General features: G+C 43.5%; 1 protein-coding gene across 2 annotated transcripts in view; it reads left to right on the top strand.

Annotated features, from left to right (window-relative positions):
- Positions 1 to 24,074, top strand: part of WDR49 (WD repeat domain 49) — a 165,688-nt gene that overhangs the window by 27,465 nt on the left and 114,149 nt on the right. The window contains exons 2-5 of one of the 2 annotated variants that reach the window (XM_060242446.1): positions 1,579 to 2,019; positions 3,325 to 3,501; positions 7,255 to 7,429; positions 16,082 to 16,249. In XM_060242446.1, the coding sequence (XP_060098429.1) occupies positions 1,579 to 2,019; positions 3,325 to 3,501; positions 7,255 to 7,429; positions 16,082 to 16,249 (961 nt within the window). Of the gene's footprint in view, positions 1 to 1,578; positions 2,020 to 3,324; positions 3,502 to 7,254; positions 7,430 to 16,081; positions 16,250 to 24,074 lie in introns of those variants that run through there. The other variant, XM_060242445.1, reaches the window with a different exon arrangement.

Genomic DNA, 24,074 nt, shown 5'->3' with positions numbered 1-24,074 from the left:
TGTGGCCCCGGTGCCATTTTAATGTTAGGCTTCCAGAGACTGCCAAAATGGTTCTCCTCAAACTTTGTTCACTAAAGCAATAAAGGGGAAGAAGTTTTCAAAGCTTTAGGCTTTCCATCCCAATCTCTCTCTCTCTCTTTACACCTCATGTCAATTTCATTCTGTGCTGACAACCCCCCTGTTATGTATGCAGACCAATGTGAAGACTATTATGTGTGTTCCTGCCTGGCTCATTGGAGCCATAAGGACCAAGCTTGGGGACTCAGGAACGATGGGCAGCAGGATCCAAATACCTGTTGCACTCACCAGTCACAGGCCCCTTGCTGGTTTGAATGATCTAATGGTGTGCTAGTGTGGGAACCTTAAAGTGTATACAAGTTGGCCCACTGGCCCAGTTCTCCAGTCTTAGAGTGCAGCCCTATACTATGTTGTGCTGGAATAAAGAGCTATGATTACTTCCACCTCGCCTCTTCCTTGCATTGAACCCACTATATTATACCTCCCTTTATTTGGTTTGCATGAGCACTGAAATTCCTCCCCCCCCTTTTTTTTTTTGCACTAGGGATGCTGCCGTTTGCCTCCTCTCCAATCCTCCTTTCATGTCAACACCAGCAGGGGCTAAACCTCACACACCTTTTAACCTCCCCCCCACCAACCAGTGTTTTAATTGTATTATTTAGTGATCCAAGAGTAGTGATAGTCTCATATTGCTAGACTCATGCTTGCTTGTAAGATAAAAATATATATTTTTAAATGGGGGGAATGGAACTTGTGCAGCTATGAAGGGGGGAGGATGGCAGGAGGTGCTGAGTGGGTGGAACAACCTCAATATGAGTGGGGAGTGACCTTCAAGAGGTAGCAAAATAAAGGGGAGAAATCCTAGGGAATCTGTATACTTTTGATTTAGCTTTGGCTTGGAAGTGAAACAAGGGGGAAATTGGCACAAAATCATTCCCAGAAAACCCAGAGAAGCAGTAGTCAGAAAGCAAACTGAGCATGGAAAGGAGGAAAATTGATGCAGAATGACAAAGAAAATCCAATGGACATGCATGGTGGAAGTGAGGAAAAACACCAGTGCATAATAGGCCTAAGGTTTTTTTTTTTTTTTTTTTTTAAACCTTTGGGTGCTTCTTTTTTAGGAGGAAGAACTGCTGAAATTGGAGGATGAAGTTTGCTCCTGGAGTGATAGGATACATGCCATTAAGATTTCACACATTTATTTTCCTACAAAAGTGTGGAGATCTGGACTGGGATTGTCAGGTCTCAGGCTTTGGCCCTAAGACTCACTTTTTGGGGCTCATTCTCAAGACTGTAGTGAAAATAAATGTGCGGGGGTGGGGGGGAGGTCTATGTACTCTGTTCCAGCTCTTTGGAGGCACTGTGAGGTAAAAATATGTTTGTCATACGGTGAATGATTTTTCCATAAGGAGCAGCAACCACAGAACTTTCAGGTTATCTCAGACATGACACAAGGGAAGTAGTCCATACAGTCAGCTGAGAGTTGCTGAGTGATATAGGGGAAATGAAACTTTAGCAAGTTTGTGGACTCTCATGTTTTCACAGTTTTCTTCTTTCAAGTCCCCAGACTTAAATGAGGACATCGTTATGACTAGAGAAGAATTCATGGAGAAAATGTCTACAGTGGTTAGGCAAGGCACCAAAGAAGAATACGGTGACCTGTTTGATAAGATAGATTTGGCCCGAGATGGTCTTATCAACTGGGACAAACTGACCTCCTTTGTACTCCTTGAGCTGTATGAAAGAGACGAACGAACCAAGTTATCTGTCATCCCCCAGTGGAAGGATCTTCGTCTGATCCCACCAATCCATAAAGACACTGTTGAAAACATAACTTTTTTGAAAAGCCTTAATGATTACCTGACTGTGAGTAGGAGTGGATTGCTTGGCATCTGGTCAGAGAGTTTAACGTTACAGAAGACTCTTCAGATCACAACAGAAGCTGTCAAACCAAAAGACCTGTGGGTGACTTCTCTTGTCGCACTACCAAATGTCAACAAGGTGTGTAGATGTATTGATGAAAGTAGGATAGTGCTGCTGAAATGTTAGAAGAACTTTCCACTGCTTGGCTTAGGTGATTTCCACAGGAAGAAGGCACAGCAGAAAAGTGGGGCAATAATTTTTTTCTAATATTTCCCCCCTGTAGACCCCAACTTCAAGGCAATGGCAAACCATCTCTTCTTCCCACTTGCCTTGAATGCCCCTTACTGGAGTCACCATAAGTCAGCTGCGACTTGACGGCACTTTAGAAGAAGAAGATGTTGGATTTATATCCCACCCTATACTCTGAATCTCAGAACAGTCACAATCTCCTTTACCTCCCCTCCCCCCCCACAACAGACACCCTTTGAGGTAGGTGGGGCTGCGAGAGCTCTTACAGCAGCTTCCCTTTCAAGGACAACTCCTACGAGAGCTATGGTTGACCCAAGGTCATTCCAGCAGCTGCAAGTGGAGGAGTGGGGAATCAAACCCAGTTCTCCCAGATAAGAGTCCGCACACTTAACCATTACAACAAACATCAGTTAAACTTATACACAGTTAAACTTACACACAGAGATAGACCCCCACTTCATCCCCATGCTGTTCCCAGGGATCCACCAACTTCTAGGGGCCTGGTTTTGGGGTTTGTAGCAAGCTTCAGGGTAGAGGGAAAGGAGGTCAAAAAGTTTGCTTCTACAATCGCTGCTCCACTCATACAGAATAGGAGGACATGGATCCTTATCTGGAATCTCATGAACTGCCTTTCTCCACTTTGGAGTTACCGATGTCTTGCTCTTGTGTCAGCTCTGTGCATTAATTTCCAAAATGTGTGGTGCCATGGGGATTGCTAGTGTGCTGCAAGAGGGGCTGCAGTAGGCCAAGTTGGATGTATCCATGGTCTTAGCAGGAAGAACAAATATGGCATTCACTCTTCTTCCCTGCATGATACCATCCTAGGAAAAGGAGGAAGTGTGAACTAGAATTGTCTGGTCCAGCCCATACTACATCTGCCAGTCATGTGGGGCTCCCGAATCTTCACAACTACCTTGAAATCACTGTCATAACACCTGAGTTCTGATCAACTCAGCATGGGAATAATGAGATATAGCAAGGCACTATTAATAAAGGCATCATACTAATAAGTTGGATGTCTACCAGTTTTGCATAAATATACAAATACCATGTTGTGTTGATGTTATACCACGGGATCAGAAACAGAAGGGGCATCATGGGGAAATGGACAGGCCTTTTTAGAAACCTTTGGGTGACTTAGGTTGGAGGAGTTCTCCCACCCCCACCCCCCTTAACTTTCTTCCATTCTTATAGGTAGCTGTTGCATTTACAAGCAAAGAAGTTTACTTTGCTGAGCTGAATTTCAAACAAGGGTTCTCTTGTCAGTACAGACTTCAAGGCCTGGAAGGAACAGTGATATGCATGAACTACTGGTACAATCCTCATGATGGAAATGAAGCCGTTTTGACACTGGGGAATGTCTGCGGGCAGGCAAGTACAGCACAAAATCTAGCAATGATTGAAATTGTTACTTTATATCAAGTTAGATCATTAGTCTTCTTTGATTGCAGTGACTCTCCAAAGGCAAGTCTTTCCTAACACCTGCTCCTTGGGATCATTTATATTCATAATGCCCAACATAGCACCCATTATGTCTGCTAGTGGGTTTCCAGGCACCCATGTAGTTCTTCCTCAAAGCAAACAGCCACTCCTGGCTTTCCTCCACAAGGAGGAGCTTCAGGAAAATCCAGGAGGCATCACCTTTGCATTTCCAGAGAACACTAATTTGGAAAGGGCTGTTTTCATCATAGGAGGATGCTACTCTCGTTATCTCTTGGCCCCAGCACTTTACGGCAGCCATTTTGTGATTCACTCCAGCTCCATTTTGTGAAGGTAACCACTTCCTGTTGTCAACATTCCAAAAGTTTCAATAGGCTCACCAAGATTGGATCTCAGCTCTATATGAAGATGCTGGGGACTGAACCTATATCTTCTGCTTGCAAAGCTTATGCTCTGCCTTTGAACCATCGTCCTTTCACTCAAAAAAGCACTGCGGGGCTTGAACCAGAATATGCATAGATTAAACACTGTATTTTTGCTCCACTGGGGCTTATAAGTATACAGCAATGAAACATTCCATTGTACAAGCCTTGGATAAGCTGGGCAATGAAAAATTCTGCACAAAAGTTCATCCCATCCAGTTCAGACAAAAAAGTAAAGTACTATGCAAAAAAATATTATAAGGATCTCCTAGGGCAGGGGTGGCCAAACTTTCTTAATATAAGAGCCACATAGAATAAACACCAGGTGTTTGAGAGCTACAAGACATGAATGTCAGAAAGGAAGGAAGGAAAACAGATTGAGAAGTGGAAAGAAAGCAACTTTAAATGCATTCTCCAAGCTGCCAGCTGGCTAGGCTTGGAGAAGTGATTTAAAAAGACAAATGCTTTCTCCAAGCTGGCTGGCAGGGTGGTGGGGGCTTCAAGAGACATATGTGTGAAAGAGCCACATGTGGCTCCCAAGCCACAGTCTGGCCACCCCTGTTCTAGGGATTTTTTTAAGCCCAAAAGGACCTCAGGGACTGGGTCCAGACAGGCAGCTTGTGGGGGCAGCTTCCCATCCTGAAGCAAGCTGGTAGAGGAGAAAGCATCCTGGAGGTGGTCAGACTGTGAGTAGCCCACTGCTTGGACAGGTACAGGCTGCGCATGCTCTGGAGGAGCAGTCAGACTGCTCAGGCTTCAGCAATGGTGGAGGACAGGGTGAGCACGGGTGTGGGATGGTCTCCAGATGTTTGCATCTAAACTTTCTTTTAAAATCTGTCTGGGGGCCATCCCTGTGTTGCCTCAAACTGCCCATCTATACCCAGTCAGGGAGTATCAGTTTGGATTCAGGCCATGGCATAGGGGGGACAAATTTTTCAATATTTTTTCTTTGAGAGGGAGACAGAAATTTTAAGGACATGGTATTATCAGAGCAATTTAAGGACTGCTCATTGTTCAATGGTAGAGAATGTGGTTTAAAAGCAGGAGGCCCCATTTGAACCTCAACCCTTCCAACTAAAAAGATCCCTGGACGGAGGACCTGGAGAACCATTGCCATTCAAAGGAGACAAAACTGACTCAGAGGGAATGACCTGAATCAAAATAAGCCAACTTCTTCTGTATATCGTAGAACACGCTTTCAAACTTACAAGGGACGTGGGAGATCATTGATCAGGCCTCCTGATTTTTTATGCTAACTGAAAAGCAGCCATGAATGGCTTCAAATTGGAATGGAGCAGCAGTAGTGGGAACAGAAGCTGTTAACCTTCTACCCCACCATTTTCTCAGTCTAAATTTTCTCTCCCTGCTAAGATCCAAGTGTCGCAGCCAGTGCTGTGTTTGCAGAATGGAACCTTCCCGCTTTCTCTTTCCTGCTACAGCCTGTTGTGCTGAAATGCAGCTGGCGGGGGGGGGGGGGGATATCTGCAGAGCTTTGGTAACAGTTTGAGAGGCCCTGAAGAGGGAGTGGAAATTGGCAGAAATCTTGTGTGAGCCGAAATGTCCCTTTCACAACACTGCAGAGTTGATCTAACTCAGAACTCCTTCTGACTGCCTTTTTAAAGAAATGAAAATATTTCTTGTGTGTATCTCTTGGCCCTCAGAAGTCCAGGTCTGGAGAGGTTTTGAAAGTGGAAGGAATCTTAGGATCCAGCATGCTAAATCTCCACCTACTGCCTACCTCCACCTATAGACTTATTGCACCTCTTTCTCCTCCCAGAAGCCTCCTGAGATATCTGAAAAGTTGATGCTATGAACAAAATTATATAAGACCCAAGAGGCTGTATGGAAAAGGAATTCAACAACACTTTTCTTCCATTGGTGGAGTTTCTGCTAATCCAAAAGGCTCAGTCTCTGCAAGAGGGAAGTGCAGGGATCACCACCAGTTCCTCATGTCCCTTTTTATTTAGATCCATGGGCAGCCCATCACTTCAAGTATCAGCTTTTTGGAGATCTCAGGGTACTACTGAATGTGCATGTGTGAGAGATCTGGAGCTCAAATGCTAGCAGCTCATCATTCATAGAATAAGAATGTAAGAGAAACCATGCTGGAACAGGCCAATGGCCCATCCAATCCAATACTCTATGTCCCACAGTGGCCGAAAACACCCAGGTGCCATCAGGAAATCCATCAGTGGGGCCAGGACACTAGAATCTCTCCCACTGTTGCCCCTCGCCCCAAAGCACTAAGAATACAGAGCATCATTGCCCCAAACAGAGAGTTCCAGCAATATCCAGTGGCTAATAGCCACTGATGGACCTTTGTTCCATGTTTATACAATCCCCTCTTGAAGCTGTCTATGAATGTAGCTGCCACCCCCCCCCCCCCCCCGTGGCAGTGAATTCCATGTGTTAACCACCCTTTGGGTGAAGAAGTACTTCCTTTTATCTATTCTAACCCAACTGCTCAGCAATTTCATTGAGTGTCTATGGCTTCTTGTATTGTGAGAAAGGGAGAAAAGTACTGCTTTCTCTACCTTCTCTATCCCACGCATAACCTTGTAAATCCCTATCATGTCACCCCTCAGTCAACATTTCTCCAAGAATCCAACAGACTTTGTTTTCCCACTGTGGAGGTAATAGTTTGGGCTGATATTTAGATTGGAGAAACAGTGTGTTGCGATGAGGAGATTAACCCCCATTCTACCACTGATGCAGCTTTGCTCCAATTCAGATCCAACTGTGGCTGCTTCTTTTTAGAAATGAACATATTAGGGGATGTTCTTCCAGAGTCCCTGTGTGTGTCCTCTGTCATTTGGCTGTCAGAAGTCTGGTTTGGTCAAGATTTCTTCTCCCTGTTGAAATAAAAGTCTATTGTTATCTCACTTCTTGTATTCATATTCATGAATTCCACAGAACTATTTCTGGCTGTCCAAGGTTTTGCTCCCTTCATTTCCCTTTAGATTGGGTCACCCTCCTCTTTGTCAAATTCCTACCCTTGCCAAGCTATATACATTGCCAAGCTATACCTATTTAACTGATGTCCATTGTCCCTTCCTAAGCAAATCCCGGCAGCCTCATTAACAGAAATAGCCATCACAGTGGCTATGAAATTTAAATGCCTGCACGTTATGAATTTATAACAAAGCAGAGGCTTTGTCCAAAAGTCTGGTTATTGCCTTCAGTAATAGGTTGCTTTGAAATGTCGAGAGTGGTAAAAATACAGCTCTTTTTAAAAAAAAAATAATAATTCTTTCCCTCCCAGGTTCAAGCAATTGTCTTCAATACTGCCCTGATCTCATTGTTTGAACGACCTTCCAATTCCCATGAAGATGAAAATGTGACAATGACAATTAATTGGCAAGAGCTGGTCTCTGGATATCACAGATGCTGCTACGTATTAAGGCACAGACTTCATGACAAGGAATGGGTTAGACAAGGTACTGGACCTGAGAAACTATTCAGGGAGGGAGCTTTAAAACCTCTAGACCAGCCTTATGTTGTATATTGTGGGTACTGGATAACATATCAGAACGAGGGATGTCCTGCTGTTATTCTTGGATTCTGGAACTCTTTCCCCCAACAGCTCATAATTCAAATCAGGCACTGTGACTTCTATGAACAGAGTTTTATTTATTTACTATCAGTATTTATACCCTGCTTTTCTTCCCAATGGGGACTCAAAGCAGCTTATAATATTGTTACCCCCTTTGACATGTTATCCTTGCAACAACAACCCCATAAGAAGAGATTGGATTTATACCCCACCCTTCACTCAAAGCGGCTTACAATCTCCTTCCCTTCCTTTCCCCACAACAGATACCCTGTGAGGTAGGTGGGGCTAAGATAGTTCCCAGAGAACTGCTCTTGAGAGAACAGCTCTGACAGAAATGTGACTGACCCAGCTGGCTTTATGTGGAGGAGTGGGGAATCAACCAGTTTCTCCCAGATTAGAGTCCATGCTCTTAGCCACTACACCAGACTGGCTCACCAAACTGGTAAGGTAGGCTAAGCTGAGAGGGTTTGCCTGGCCCAAGTTTGCCCAGAATGCTTCTATGGCAGTGTGGGGCTTGAAACCTGGGTATCCGAGATTGTAGTTGGGCACTCCTACCACTGCACCACTCATCAATTTACTTTTGTGGACAGTTTTATAGGCCACCTTTCTGCCATTGTATTCAAAGATACAATGGATCAGGGCCATGGGGCAGGACCAGACACAATTTTTGTCAGGGGCCCCATGGTGGTTCTTGGCAGTATAGGATGCTGCCCCCTCATGTCTGCAGTCCCAAGACTCATACAACCTTGGAACAGAAGGATGCTGTGAGAAGGGAAGGCATGGAAATAGTGTAACTCCACTTGTGCTAATTAAGATCCAAGCCTAAGTACTGGCTTTAATGCTCGGCTCCACGCAGACAGAACACATTCATTTAGAGTCTCTTTCATACCCAAACTCATTGCCCTGCAGTTTAAACTCTGAAATCAAAACTGCAGAAGATCATCACAATTGTTCCGAGAGCTAAGGCCGTGTCGCGTCTCATGAAGATTGGCTCCTTAATTTTAAAAATGATAAAGTGTTCTGCATGCATGGCATACCTCTAACTATTCAGGTCTGAATAATTGATGGACTTCTTAGTCTGATGGAAAGAATAGCTCCCTTTCCTAGCACACCAGTGTTCTGGCCTTATATAACATTTAATAGCAGAAGCCAGATTGGTGTAGTGGTTAAGAGTGGCGGACTCTAATCTGGAGAACTGGTTTTGATTCTCCACTCCTCCACATAAAGCCAGATGAGTGACTTTGGGCCAGTCACAGCTCTCTCAGAACCCTCAGCCCCGCCTATGTTACAGGGTGTCTGTTGTGGGGAGAGGAAGGGAAGGTGCTTGTAAGCAGCTCCGAGACTCCTTCATGTACTGAGGGGTGAAGTAGGAAACCAACTCCTCCTCTTCCTCCTCTTCTTCTTCTCCAGGCTTAACCCCTCCTCCTCTTCTTGTAATCTTTCCCTTAAAGTGGGATTCCCAGTTTAATTTCCACTTATCTTCAGAAGCGAGCAGTGATGGTGACTCATGAAAACTCATATTGAAATAAGCGTGGTTAGTCTTTATGGTGTTTCTGGAATGCTGCTTTGTTTTGCTGCAAGAGACAAACAAGACTACACCTTCGAAACCCAAAGACATGTCCTGTCACGATGTTGAAGGGACCTCTAGCGCAATTTCTCATTTCCTGATTGGAGAGATGTTGGAGGGTGCAAAGCAGTGGAGTGGGGCCTCCAGACTACAAAGATCAGTTCCTTGGGAGGAAATGGCAACTTCAGAGATCAGACTCTGAAGAGAGAGTCTAGGTATAATGTAGTGGGTTCAATGCAGAGAGGAGATGTGGTTGCAGTGACCACAGCTCTTTTTATTAGTTACTGCATGATAATGGGTAAACTAGAAGACTGCTCGACTGGGCCAACGGGGCCAACTATATACAGTTCAAGGTTTCCACACTAGGACACCATTGGGTCATTTGAACCAGAAAGGGGCCTGGGATTGGACGAGGGCAGCAGGGATTTGGATCCTACTGCCCATTGTTCCTGAGTCCCCAAGCTTAGTCCTAAAGGCTCCAATGAGCCAGGCAGGAACATGGGCCATAGCAACATTAGTCCTCATACACAACACGAGGAGAAATGGCAGTCCTTGATTCCCATCATATCCCTGCTGCTCTGTCCCAAAGCTCCAGGAATTTTTCAAGCTGGAGTTTGCTATGAGAGTTGCAACTATTTCTGGCTCCTGTTAGTCCTTCTGGCACTGATCTCAGGCAAGTATGTAGGGCGTGTGAGTGCGTATGTATAAGGAGAAGAGGTGTCAGTAGCATACTTAGTGGAAGACTGCTGGCTGGCATCTTGCCCAGGATAGGCTGCAAGGTGCCTAGCATCCCCATCCCAGAGGCTTATAGGGGGAGGGAGGTCTGGCAGTATCGCAATGAATAGTAGCAGTAAGGCAGCTCTTCCACTATATCCCATTGTATAGCCACAACCCTGTGGCTTTGGAAAGATGGACATTTACCTCATAAACGATTTAAAAAAAAATGAAGATTGAAGATAACTATGAGCTAAACATAAACCATAGTTCAGCTCTTAGTGTCAAATTATTGTCTCTCATCTCTACTCTACTGGTGGAATAGTTTTCACAAGCTGATGAGCATAACAGTCTTAAAGGAAGCCTTAAAGCATGTGAGTTAGTGGAACACCCTGAGAGTTCAAGCTGCTATCCTGAGCATCTGTGAGGGGAACAAAGCCAGAGTGCTAAATAGGGGGGGGGGGGTTGTGTGTGTAGAAAAAGCCCAGCAGGGATTCGTTTGCATATTAGGCCACACATCCTGATGTCACCATTGTTTCCCACAGGGCTTTTTAAAAGAAAAAGCCCAGCAGGAACTCATATGCATATTAGGCCACACCTCCTGATGCCAAGACAGCCGGAAATGATTTTTTTGCCTGGTCCACTTTACTTACTTATTTGGGTAACCAAGGGTGGAATTCTAGCAGGAGCTCCTTTGCATATTAGGCCACATACCCCTGATATAGTCAATCCTCTGAGAGCTTACAAAAAAGAGCCTTGTAAGCTCTTGGAGGATTGGCTACATCAGGGGTGTGTGACTTAATATGCATAGAAGCTCCTGCTAGAATTCCACCCTTGTGGGTAATGTATATGCTACCCCTCCAGAGATCTGGTCTTGGAGGATTAGCTACATCAGGGGTGTGTGGCCTAATATGCAAAGGAGCTCCTAGCTAGATTACTAATGACCTGGTAAGGATGAGGGCCTTCCTGACCCATACTTTCACTCAAGTTAAAGGGGATAAAAACCCCTTTGGTAAAAGCGTAAATAAAAATTAATGCATTAGCGTGGCACATTTTTAAAAAAACCAGGAAGACATCAGGTGAGCTTGTACAGGAATGGCAGCCCAAATCAAGGTGTCATCACTGCAAAAGTCTCATCTCTGGTCAACATCTGCCTAAGGTTTCCAACTTCCAGGGGCCTAGAAAACTTCTGGAATTACAACTCATCCCCCGGTTCACCTAGAGGAAATGGCAGCTTTGGAGGGTGGACTTGCGGAATTGTGGGTCATGATGGCATCTGGGTTTTGTCTTCTGTGTGACAGAGTTTTGAACTGAATGGGCCATTGGCCTGATCCAACGTAGCTTCTCTTCTTAACTTCCCAACTCAGATCTGGCAACCCTCCTGTAACCTGCCTCACCTTTGCAGTGTGTGTGTGAGAAAGAGACAGACAGCAAGGGTTTAGAAGAGGATCTTAACTGGCAGGCTGAACAATATGAGAGTTGTGGTTGTCTCCTCCTTTTCAAATTCATGTAAGGTGGGAACATCCAACTGGCAGCTTTTAGGCCCAGGTCTGCCCCATGAAGTAGTTTTATTCTGGCTCCAAGTTTGGTTCAGAGGCTTTAATTAAATTGGGGATAGAACACTTGTTCAGTTTCATTGAAGGGATCAACTTGGGTGGCAAAATAGATGTTCCTCCCTAAGTGTGACAACAACTTGGAGAAAAACGATCCTGCTCCTTTCATAGAAACTTAATAGGATGTTCTTTACCAGGTAATGTTATTTACCTCCATGCCATGAAAAGCTCCAACTGCCCATTTCCACACATTAAACCTCTGTTAAAGCAGCATCATTTCCCCCTTCTCTAGGCTACTGGCAACCCAATGCCCTACTGCTCTTCCCATCCTACTATCTTGAGAGTACAGTAGCCTCAAGAATACAGAAGCAGGGACATCTCTGACGTAAGGAAGGCCATAGTGATAAACCCATCAGCGGATTCCATGCCTACAGCAAATCCATAAAAAGAAGCAGGAACTCATTTGCATATTAGGCCACACACCCCGATGCCAAGCCAGCTGGAACTGCATTCCTGTGCATTCCTGCTCAAAAAAAGCCCTGAAAAGAGATTGTCATTTCTTTTTCTCAGACTGAAAACCAGTAATTTTTAGTGTTTTGATCTTGAATGTGTTGTCAAATGTCTTTTTAAAAAACCAACCAAGTGGAAGCTCATGAACAATTAGACCTGTTTAAAGATCATCAAATATATGCGAGGTAGCTACTGCAGATATGTGGCAGAGAGGCAGAAGAAAATATAGTCAACAAATACAGTTTCAAAACATTACAGTGCTGGCAGAGTCTAGAAGTAGCAGAATTGCAACAAGGATGAAAACAAAGGAAGAAAGGTCTTTGTAATTTTTTTTAAAGGAGAAGGGGATTAAAAACAACAAGCTTTAGAATTCTTATGTTCCGATTTTCAAAGGTCAAAGCAAAATGCAAGATAAGAAAAGTGATTAAGGTTGCTAACTTTTTAAACTGGTTCCTTTGCCTTTGAGAGCAGCTACATTTGCAGGTATTAGAAGCTGATCATGCTTTTTGTAATGTTGGCACTGCAGAAGCATCATGTTTATTTCTCAAAATAAGGCTGCTGGTAAAGGGAGGAAGAGGAATATCACACTCCAGGTGGGGCCTGGGGACCCTCTGGAATTCCAGTTCATCTCCAGTAGATAGATCCAAGTTGAGGTCTTCCAGCATCTGGTATTCAGAAGCACCTTTCCTCTGAAAATGGAGCTTCCATTTAGCCATCATAGTGAATGGTGCCTGCTGTGTCTGTATGATTTCTCTTATGGCCTTCTCTTCTTCCGGTCAGCCTCTATTGTAATCTCATCTAATGCAACAGAATTCCCCGCTTTCTGAGAAGGCTGCCAATAGCATTGCTGTATCACTCTACTCTGACATTGCCTCCTTCCAATCAAGAGGACCCATGCTTATAAACACTGACTCATGCAGAAACCCAGTGGGTTGGTTTTATTGAGGGTGAGCCATTGTACATTCTAAAAATAAAGTTTCCTGGGTGAAAAAAGCAAACAGAGTATGAGAGGGCGCTCCAATTTTAATCCAGGAGAAGTTGCAGTTCCCTCAGGAATCTGAACTGCAATCTTTTAAAAGTAAAGGGGACCAGTTCTCTCTGGCTTTTGATTTCCTTCGAACATCCCATCAATATCTGGAAACACATTCTTGAACTTAAACCTTTTTGAGACCTCGTTCATATGAAGCTTTGACTGCTGGCGTCTGCTGAGATTCCCTCCCCCCTTCCCATGCTAGTTTTAATTTTTGCTTCGTTCTTTAAATGTTAGAAATGAACAGACCATTTCTGTTTCAACTCTTCTACTCTTTTCATATTTTCTTCATGCAACAGAACACTTTAATTCGTTATATATCTTCCTGATACGGAAATTACTCTAACATTCTTTTTTTCAGTCTGACATCCTCCAAGAAGCTTGACTTACAATATAATTTAGTCAGAAACAACTTTATGTCTTTGTTACGAACTGTGACGATTACTTGGCTCCTAAACCTCATAATATTTCTCTCTCATTAATGTCCCTGCAGCCCAAAAGAGTCTGGTCATGAAGCAAGGCTCTGAGGTGTTTTTTAAAGCTATTCTAATCTGTCTTTCCAGATGGACTGTAAAGCGAAATTTACCACAGAATATAACCAATTTCCCAGACAATTATGCTTTTTTAAAAAAGAGTAATTTAGTATAGGATTATCAGGTGTTTGTGAAGGAATAACAGCTAGTTTTGTATTTCACCGTTCCTTTATCTAGGGCCATTTGCACACATTACACATTTTAAGGTAAGTCCATAAAACCAGGGCTTTTTTTGAGCAGGACACACAGGAATGCAGTTCCGGCTGGCTTGGTGTCTGGGGGTGTGGCTTAATACACAAGTAAGTTCCTGCTGGGCTTTTAAAACAAAAAAGTCCTGTGTGAACCAATGGTGATGTCAGAGGGTGTGGCCTAATATGCAAATGAGTTCCCACTGGGCCTTTTCTACAAAAAAAGCCCTGCATAAAACCATGTCCGTGCATGCAGAAAAATGTAATGTATGATAACCCATAGGTATAGGAAACAGTACTTTGAAATGTGCCTGAAAAAGAGTACCAATGCAGATTTTTCAGCATCCAAGTTGATAAGATCCTTGTATCCACCCACTGACAATAGTCTGGCCACTACATTTTGAATCAAATCACCATTCAAATTCACTTTTTAATGCTTGACTTTAATTAACAGCTTTTAATTTGTGTTTGTTAGGTTATATTTTTGTAAGCTATGTTGGGTATGTTCCCTGGAGAGCTAACATATTTTTTTTTCTAAGCAAATAGTAACCTCCTGGCTCTTCTGATTGGGATAATTTTTGACTTTGCCATTTTAGTAGAAGATAATTGATTCACAGCTAAGCAGCCCCGTGGCACAGAGTGGTAAAGCTGCAGTATTGCACTTGAAGCTCTCTGCTCATGACCTGAGTTTGATCCCGACGGAAGCTGGGTTCAGGTAGCTGACTCAAGGTGACTCAGCCTTCCATCCTTCCAAGTTGGTAAAATGAGTACCCAGCTTGCTGGGGAGGGGGGGAGTATAGATGACTGGGGAAGGCAATGGCAAACCACCCCGTAAAAAAGTCTGCTGTGAAAATGTCATGATGCAATGTCACCCAAGAGTCAGAAACAACTGGTGCTTGCAAAGGGGATTACCTTTACCTTTACCTAATTGATTCACTAAGAGCCAAACAACATTGGATACAGTTGCCAGTCACTCTCAGGAGACTGGTGCGGAGTCTAACACATTTTGTAATGTCATGATATCACGTCCTGAAGTGTCTGGTAATGTGGTGACATGACTTCTAGTTACCAGGTTGGAACTGATGGTGTTCCCCTCCACTAAAACAGACCAAAGCAGGCAACTAAGCAATCCTATTTCATGAGGAACTTGATTATCTGAATCTGGATTCAGGTGTGTTCCAAATACAGTTCCTTGTTTATAGCCTACTGTAGAAGAGGGCCAGTGATTCTATGGAGTCTCCTTGACTTTTTAGCTGCTTTCAGTGGTGTTTACTGTGGTTCCCTTCTAGATTGTTTGTGTAGTTGAAGCAGAAGACAGCAAGAGTCCACTAATAAAATGTGTGGCAGGGTATGAGATTTCATGAGTCAGTGCTCCCTTCTTCAGAATACAGCTGTCCTTTGCAATGGTTCCACTCCTGTCTAGAGGGTAGATTCCAGAAGATGGGACATGGGAGACTGTTGTTCCCAGTGTTGTTCTGCAAATTGTTCTGTGGAGTTCCTTAATGTTCAGTTTTGTCATCACCCATCTATGTGAAAGAGTTGGGAGAGGCTATCTGGGAATATGACTGGTAACAGTTCCATTTTGCTTTTTCTTCAGATCCAGGATAAGCATTTGCGCAGTGATAATGAACCATCCACATGGAACTTTGCCCTACATTTTCATTTCCTTATTGCTCCATGGCTGCCATTTCCACCTGCCAACAGAGGCTTTTAATAAAGGGTAATAGCTATATAAATGTTATTAATAGCTATTAATGGTAATAGCTGTATAATAACAATCTATTGCAACAACTTAACTAATTCTAAGCTTTCATTTAAGGGAAAAAGTAAGTCTCTGGCCCTTTTTGATGCAAAGTTATATGGAGAAATATGCAGCCTAATTTCCCACTCCCCTTATAATTCTGCAATTTAAAGGGTTGGAGACTTAATTTTAAAAATGAACACTGAGAACTAATACATTATTGCAACTAGATTGTAACAGTATTATGACACTACAGCAATACAGCTATTAACTGTTTTAAAGAAAAAGCCCTCTGTTGATGGAAGGTATGGCTTAACTGAAGGAAGAAAATGTCACAATTCTGGGAGGGTTATGGAAATACACAACATCCAAGGCAAACTTTCCTAAAATGCATATATCAAACCAGGTTTGGGAAAGATTACAATAAAGTGGGGAAGATCACAAAAGCAGGACAAAAAGGACTGATCATGTGGATACTCCCCAAAACAACACCAGAAAAGGAAGCCAAGGTGGAGCAAAATGTTTGTATGGAAACAGCCCAGATCAGCAAGTAAAAACACCTGCATCTAGCATCTTAATTTGGAAAATTTCCTCTCAAACGAAGGCATCCACTTAAAAAAAGATTCATGATATCTGATCTATCTCTTACTTTGTGTTAAATTTAATTCAGATGTTCTCTCTTTCCCATCTCCAATTTCAGTTGCATACAGCTCCTCTTTAGATGTCTTTATTTCTGTTACAACAAGTAGCACGAACACTCTAGTGTTGGCCTGGAGAGAGAAATTAAGTCTTCGTCTTACAATGACAACCTTTAATGTCACTCAAGGCGTTAATGCTTTTGACTTCCATTCCCAGCTCAACTTAATAGGTATGTAACTAATGATTTCTGCTTTATCATAAGATCTAATATGACAACGACATGTCTGAAGATATGTCTACACATCAGATGTGTTAGGGTAGCAGCCATTTCCTCTCTTCAGAGAACCCTTTGAGATATCAACTTATTGGAGGAGTGGAGTAGGAATCTCTATCACTCCCAGGATTCTTTGGAGGGGAGCTATGATGTTTGCAGCACCATCCAAAGCAGCATGACACCTTCAAAGTCCACTGAAGGGTTTAGTCAGTGGGCATAGAATGGGGTTGCCAAGTCCCATCTTCTTCCCGGTGGGGGGATTTGGGAGGCATTCTGGGAGGGGGCAGGGCAGTTTCCAATAGCAAATATAACAGAAACACACACAGAGCATTTCAATAAAACAAACAGAAAATAATGAACTCTAATTCAGGTCTGTCTTGAACCAGTGATTCAACTTATTCATAGACTAAGAGCCTTTTGGCTCCTATGCTTCAGTTCCTGCCCAAGGGCTCAGGCCTCTGGCCATGGTCAAGACAGGAAGAGCAGAAAAAGCACAGCTGGTAATGTAGGTGTCGGCAGTAATTAGGGTTGCCAAGTCCAGTTCAAGAAGTATCTGGAGACTTTGGGGGTGGAGCCAGGAGACATTGGGGGTGGAGCCAGGAGACATTGGGGTGGAGTCAGGAGCAAGGTTGTGACAAGCACAATTGAGCTCCAAAGGGAGTTCTGGCCATCACATTTAAAGGGACTGCACATAGGGTTGCCAAGTCCAATTTAAGAAATATCTGGGGACTTTGGGGGTGGAGCCAGGAGACATTAAGGGTGAAGCCAAGATCAAGGCTGTGACAAGCATAATTGAACTCCAAAGGGAGTTCTGGGTCTCACATTTAAAGGGATGGCACACCATTTCAATGCCTTCCTTCCATAGGAAATAATGAAGGATAGGGGCACCTTCTTTTGGGGCTCATAGAATTGGACCCCCTAGTCCAATAGCTTTGAAACTTGGGGGATATTTTGGGGAGAGGCACTAGATGCTGTACTGAAAATTTGGTGCACCTCTACCTCAAAAAACAGCCCCCCCAGAGCCCCAGATACCCGTGGATCAATTCTCCATTATATTCTATGGGAATAAATCTCCATAGGGACAACAGAGTTCCCAGCAGACATTTCCATCCCCTCCCCCCCGCTTTCTGATGACCCTGAAACGGGGGGAGGGCCTCCAAACCAGGGGATCCCCTGCCCCTAGGGATTCGCAATCCTAACCGCACACCTTTTTTAAATGCCTTTAAATAGGAGCCAGTTTGGTGTAGTGGTTTAGTGCGTGGACTCTTATCTGGGAGAACCAGGTCTGATTCCCCACTCCTCCACTTGCACCTGCTGGAATGGCCTTGGGTTAGCCATAGCTCTGGCAGAGGTTGTCCTTGAAAGGGCAGCTGCTGTGAGAGCCCTCTCAGTCCCACCCACCTCACAGGGTGTCTGTTGTGGGGGGAGAAGATATAGGAGATTGTAAGCCGCTCTGAGTCTCTGATTCAGAGAGAAGGGCGGGGTATAAATCTGCAATTCTTCTTCTTCTTCCTTCCATTAGAAATAATAAAGGATAGGGACACCTTCTTTTGGAGCTTGTAGAATTGGACACCCTGGTCCAATTCTTTTGAAGCTTGAAGGGTGATTTGAGGAGAGGCACTGGATGCTATGCTGAAAATTTGGTGCCTCTACCTCAAAAAAACAGCTCCCCCAGAGCCCCAGATACCCGCAGATCAATTCTCCATTATACCCTATGGGGATTGGTCTCCATAGGGAATAATGGAGTGCCCAGCAGACATTATCCCCCTTGCTTTATGAAGACTCTGAAGTAGGAGAGGGTCTCCAACCCAGGGAATCTCCTGCCCCCACCTGGGGATTGGCAACCCTAACAATAAGGTGCTCCCTTAGTTTTCCCTCCCTATTCTCTTAGCCTCTGGCCAACTCCCAAGCTGGTGGCAGCACAAAAATGTGGTCCAGTTTCTGACCCTTGATTAACATGGTCATGCTCAGCTTTGGAAGCTGAGCAGGCAATGTGAGCAACATTTAGGAATATTAAAGTGGGAAGCCAGGTAGCATTGCCCTTCCCAAAGATAATCCAAGAAAGCCCTTCTTTTGTTAGTTGATTCCTGCTCCCCAGCATCAGGTGGGTTAGAAAGATGGCAAATGGGTAACAGGGACAGTCATGGGTGAGCAGGACAAGACTGCATGTGTGAAAATCATTTAAGGAATTATGCAGAACAGTCTTGAGTGTTTGAAAATGTGAACTTTTTGAGAGCCTGATGAGGCTGCTTGTAATGTGCAATTGAATTTGTGAGCCAATCACCAGGGCATCAGAAATTGCTCTGAAACGAATCAGCAAAATATATATAGTCAGTTGACATAAAATAAAAATCCTGGGCCCAGACAGCACTGTTGTTATATTTCCAAATTTCCCACCGTAAGTAGATACCAGTATATAAATAGCCGTAATCATACAGGTCTTGACTATACACCTGTAAGATAAAAAAAAAACCAGTGGCACAATCCTAAACAGTGTTGTGCTTTTCTAGGTGCATTAAAGTCAATCAGTTTGTAAGGGCATGAGTCTGCTAAGAATGTCACTGTAGATGCATAAAATAATGGTAATGGCTGCATGGATATTTTTTCCAGGCATTTAAATCCAGCTGTGACCAGACTCTAGGGATGCCTGGTTAAAAATACAGACCTCTCCCTTGAATAGAGGCCTAATGTGATGTTATTTTCCAGGTGATTTTATTTACTACTCTGCCATGAAAACCTTCAGCTACCTATTTCCATACATTAAGCCTTTATTAAAAGAACAGGACATTTTTGTCCAGGCCTGTTGGCAACCCGATCAGATTTCTGATGCTTACTGGTGTTCTTTGTAAAAGGGGTAGACAATCCCAGTAGGTCTGTCCAAAGAAAGTGGCAATACTGGAGCGGTTCTCATATAGAATGTAAGTGTGATAAAATCAGGGTGTCATTTGCTAGGGCTGCATTTCCTACAGCAAATTGTAGTAAATTGTGGTGAGGTTATAAAATACGCCATTTACCTAGCAGTGATCAGGTCTTCAATTTTCTAAATGCCTGCAGATCTATATATCTCTTTCATGTTTATGTCACCCTTCCTCCAAGGAGCTCATGGCAGCAAAACTCATTTTTTTCCTCATAACAAAACCCGATAGTTACATTAGTGTGATAACCTTTTTCTCACTCATTGAGTGCCTGACACCCTCCACAACCTCTCCCCCATAGGATTCAGGGTAACAGGTAGGTCAGGGAATCACACATCACTACTCATCTTGCCTCATTTAAAATATATAGAGAGGCATGCCTGTTTTGCATAACAGGTCATCCCTCTTACTCACAGATATCAACAGACACAGTAGCCCAATCCCCTTTAATAATTGCCTTCCACACAGACACCCAGAGCCTTTTGGCATTAGGGACTTAAGCACTGCTTCATTCACACACTGCCACCATTTATTCATATCCTAAAATAAATAGACCAAGATCTTTGCTCATGTGTGTCTTTCTTTCCCTGAGACAACCAGCCTACAGGGTTAAACAAACAAGGTGTTATCTTTTATTTCAGGTTTCAAGATAACACTGAAGAGAGTCCGGTAGACATTTCAAAGTTTGCTTTCAATTGAACTTTTGAACGGCTTCCCTGTTCTGGCATTTGAGATCTTTCATTACAAAGTTACTATTTTCAGTTAGCTTTAAGTAGTGCTTCTCCACATTGACTATCATCTCCTTAACTTCTGCCTTCATCTCTTTGGGCACTATGGTTGCCCAGCCCTAGCTCAGCACTCTAACCACCACATCACATGGCACAACATTACTGTGCTACAAATGTGAGTAGATTTTTAGATAACCCCGTGGCACAGAGTGGTAAGCTGAAGTACTGGCAGTCCAAGCTCTGCTCACGACCTGAGTTCGATCCTGGCAGAAGCTGGGTTCAGGTAGCTGGCTCAAGGTTGACTCAGCCTTCCATCCTTCTGAGGTCAATAAAATGAGTACCCAGCTTGTTGGGGATAAAGTGTAGATGTCTGGGGAACGTGATGGCAAGCCACCCCATAAAAAGTCTGCAAAGAAAGCATCGTGATGTGACATCATCCCACAGGATGGTAATGACTCGGTGCTTGCACAGGGGACTGCCTTTCTTTCCCCTTTTATAACTATTGTGGCTTTCCTAGAGAAGTTCTACAAACTTTTGTCTTGCAGAGGCTCTGAGGATTCTTATTCCCTTCATAAAATCCCAGTTCTCTATATTTCTGAGGCAAAAAACCATAATGCCACCAGTTTTGGGGCTAAGGGGTGAATTGTTGCTCCTATTTTCTCACCACTGACTCTGCAGCTCAGAAATGGCTAGAGGGAACTCTCTCTGCGGTGCCCTTCATGAGTCAGATACAAATGTAAGAGCGTGTTGAGAGGAACACCTGCTGACAGGAGGAATCTAAGTTTAGCGCTAAAAAAAGAGAATCTCATACCGTGAGTTGGAGTTCAGATGTGAAATGGGGACGACAGGTGAAAAATGGAACAAAGGGAGCCTGAGGGCCTCAGAATGGGGTGTTGACGAACCATGGATAGAAAAGCCAATAAAGAAATATTGCCAGGGATCGGAGAGGATGCTGCAAAGTGTGAAAGCTTATCTGGTATAGAGCATCTTATACAGTTCAAGATAGTTTTGAAGAGCAAGTCGAAAGAAGAGCAAGAAGAGCAAATTGCAAGGGGGAATAGAGGTGTAGACCCTATGCAAACATTTAAAGGCTTGCACAGTGGAGAACTGTCTAACATCAATTTCTGAACTAAAGCAGTTCAGGGCTGTTCAGAATCTCACAGGCTCAGGGAATCTTTTTATTATTATTATTTAAGAATTGTAACCCCCTGATATTACAAGAACCAAAGAGACCACTGCATGGAAACAATGATTTCTTCAGCTTCACAGTCCCATGGTGACCAGGTGCCTTGGAATTTTGTCCCCCCTCTCATTGGCTGCCACAATAAATGCTAAGTGGTTAAGAGCGGTGGTTAAGAGCAGTGGTTAAGAGCGGTGGACTCTAATCTGGAGAACTTGATTCTCCACACCTCCATTTGAAGCCAGCTGAATGACCTTGAGTCAGTCACTGTTCTCTCAGAGCTCTTTCAATCCACCATAAGCCTAGCTCATCACAAAAGAGCTGGAGCTTCTGACTGCCAGACAATCCTAGGATCTCCTGGCTATACTACACACCCTGACATATGATAATTATTACACCACATGCTCATATTGTGAACAAATTTAATCGGTGTAAACCCTGGCATTTTTTGTGAGGATGGGAGGTTTTTTCATTACAGATCTCATGCCCTCCTGACTGACAGAATATAGAGGAAGACTGGAGGAAAGGCTGAGAGATTCATGAATGGTTTTTTAATTTCTGAGTGGTTATAACTGATAGAGAGTTACAGGGTCAGGTCAGGCCTGGCTTGGCACATGGCAGATGGTGAGCGGACTAACCCTTTGCTTGCTGCACCAGTTTCCTGACTTGATGTAGCCCTTGGAATCGCCACTGGACCTGCTGCAGAAACGTACAAATTGTCTATTGTTTCCCCTAATGTGACCAATATCAACTCCGTGCTGCAGTAGGGAAGGGATTACTCCCCTCCTCCTGTGGTCCTGATCCAAATCATTCTGCTCTTGGTGGATGTCTGCCGATGAAAACCACTGGGGAGCTCCAGGCACAGATCTCTTTGTGTCTTGTGCTGCTTGACCCTATTGTTTCCCTGATAACGGATGGACAGTTTGAGCTGACAGAGACACATCAGAAACCGACATGAAAAATCCTTCCAAACGCTAACATCTGGCACCCGTCCCCATTGCATACTCATTCTGTCCTCTGGTGTCCTCAGAGTGGCTCAGAAAGCTACCACTTTTGAATGACCACTAGAATGTATGGAAAAAAGAAAACCAAACCACACCAAGGGAATGGGGCACTACAACTGTCTGACCGTGCCAAGGCGCCCTGCGGGCGGGATAAGGGCACCTTGTGATGGAGCATGTGAATGTTTTGGGACGGTTCTTTCTGAGCCCACCCAATTTGGGACGCCTCCCATTCATCCCAAACTACCCATCTGTTATCAGCCAAGGATGAGCAAATGACTATTGAATCACTTTAGGTCTATGGTATAAATGTGCAAAGAGAGGGCAGAGAGGCAGAGAGGCAGGGAAACATTGGTGGTTGCTTCTTAACTGTAGAATGATTTCTTTTGGAGGTTTGCCAGTTGTAAGCATCAAAAAAGCAAGGTTTTATTTTAAAAAAACCCCAGACCAAATGCTTTATTAGAATGAGATTCAGTTTAGATAGGTTTTACATTTTAAGGGTGTTTAAAAAAAACATGAATAAGCAATAGGGCAAAGAAGCAATTTAAATAATGCATTAAATATTGTGTATCTTTCCATGCAGTACTTTTGATTTGCAAGATCTTTATTGGAACTTTCTTTCTGAACTCTGTGAGATGATGATTATTATTCTACTTTCCCAAACCTGGACCTGAAACAACTTTCAAAGGGGATAGAGTTGACTCCTTAACGGAGATGGAATCTGAATCTCTGTCTTGTGTGTTTTTCTTCTATGGATCATGGTTATTCTAAACAAAACCAACTATTGCAAAAATAGCAGTTTTTAGGATGACAGTAAATAACCCCCTTGGACATTCAATCTCTCTCTCTCTGTATATATATGACTTTTTTTGTAGCAGGAACTCCTTTGCATATTAGGCTGCACTCCCCTGATGCAGCCAGTCCTCCTGGAGCTTACAGTAGGCCCCGTACTAAAAGCCCTGTAAGCTCTTTGGAGAATTGGCTTCATCAGGGTTGTGTGGCCTAATATGCAAAGGAGTTCCTTCTACAAAAAAAGCCCTGTAATATACGTGATCATATCTGGAAGGGAATAAAGCTGTTGTAGTACTTTGGGTGTCATACTGTGGAGACCAACGTTCAAATCTGTCCTCAACTGTGTGAAGCTTGCTGAATTGTGTTGGGGGGTTTTCCACTTATTTTGTTGGTTCCCATGCTGCTTCATTTTATCCCTTGATTTCTGCACATATTTTTGTTTTCATATCATTTTTTTTACTGTCCCCCCATTCCTTTTGAGACCACTTTTGCCCCAATCTTTTTCTTTTCATTCATGCATAATGTTTCTGTCAGTTTTCTTTGTTTCACTCTTCATGCCCACCTACAGCTCACTTTTTGATGACTGCCCTATCAAAATAGTCAAAACACTTCTTCTCCAGCACCCTGTCTGCACTGATGATGAATGGCTGCAACACTAAAATACTGATATATCAATATAGCATTGTAATGACAGGTCAAACAGGGTTTCTGAATTCCCAGATTTCATTTTTTAATAAAGAGGAAGTCTCTATGCTCTTCCTTCACAGAGACAAGGAGGAGGAAGGAGAGAGACTTTCCTAAAAAAGAAGAAGACTGAGAATTCAGGGAATTTGCTTGGCCTATCATTACAATGCTGTATCGATATATCAATATTTTTGTGCTATTTTTAAAAGGCAGCTACGTTATTGATATATTGATATAGGCATGTTCCAAAAATAAAGGGTGTGTGTATGTGCTGTGATTCCACCAATGGTGCCCAGGGCTTTTATTGTAGCTGGAACTCCTTTGCATAATAGATCACACACCCCGATGTAGCCAGTCCTCCAAGAGCTTATAGTAGGCCCTGTAAGAAGAGCCCTGTAAACTCTTGGAGGCAGTGGCAGACTGGCCAGGGTGTCATCTTGCCCAATGGCAAGTGGGCCCTTGATGAAGTGGGCCCCCTTA

The sequence above is a fragment of the Heteronotia binoei genome, chromosome 6 (assembly GCF_032191835.1).
Source record: "Heteronotia binoei isolate CCM8104 ecotype False Entrance Well chromosome 6, APGP_CSIRO_Hbin_v1, whole genome shotgun sequence".
Taxonomy (NCBI): domain Eukaryota; kingdom Metazoa; phylum Chordata; class Lepidosauria; order Squamata; family Gekkonidae; genus Heteronotia; species Heteronotia binoei.
Note: the sequence above shows the minus strand (reverse complement) of the source record. Positions and strands in the feature narration are given on the sequence as shown.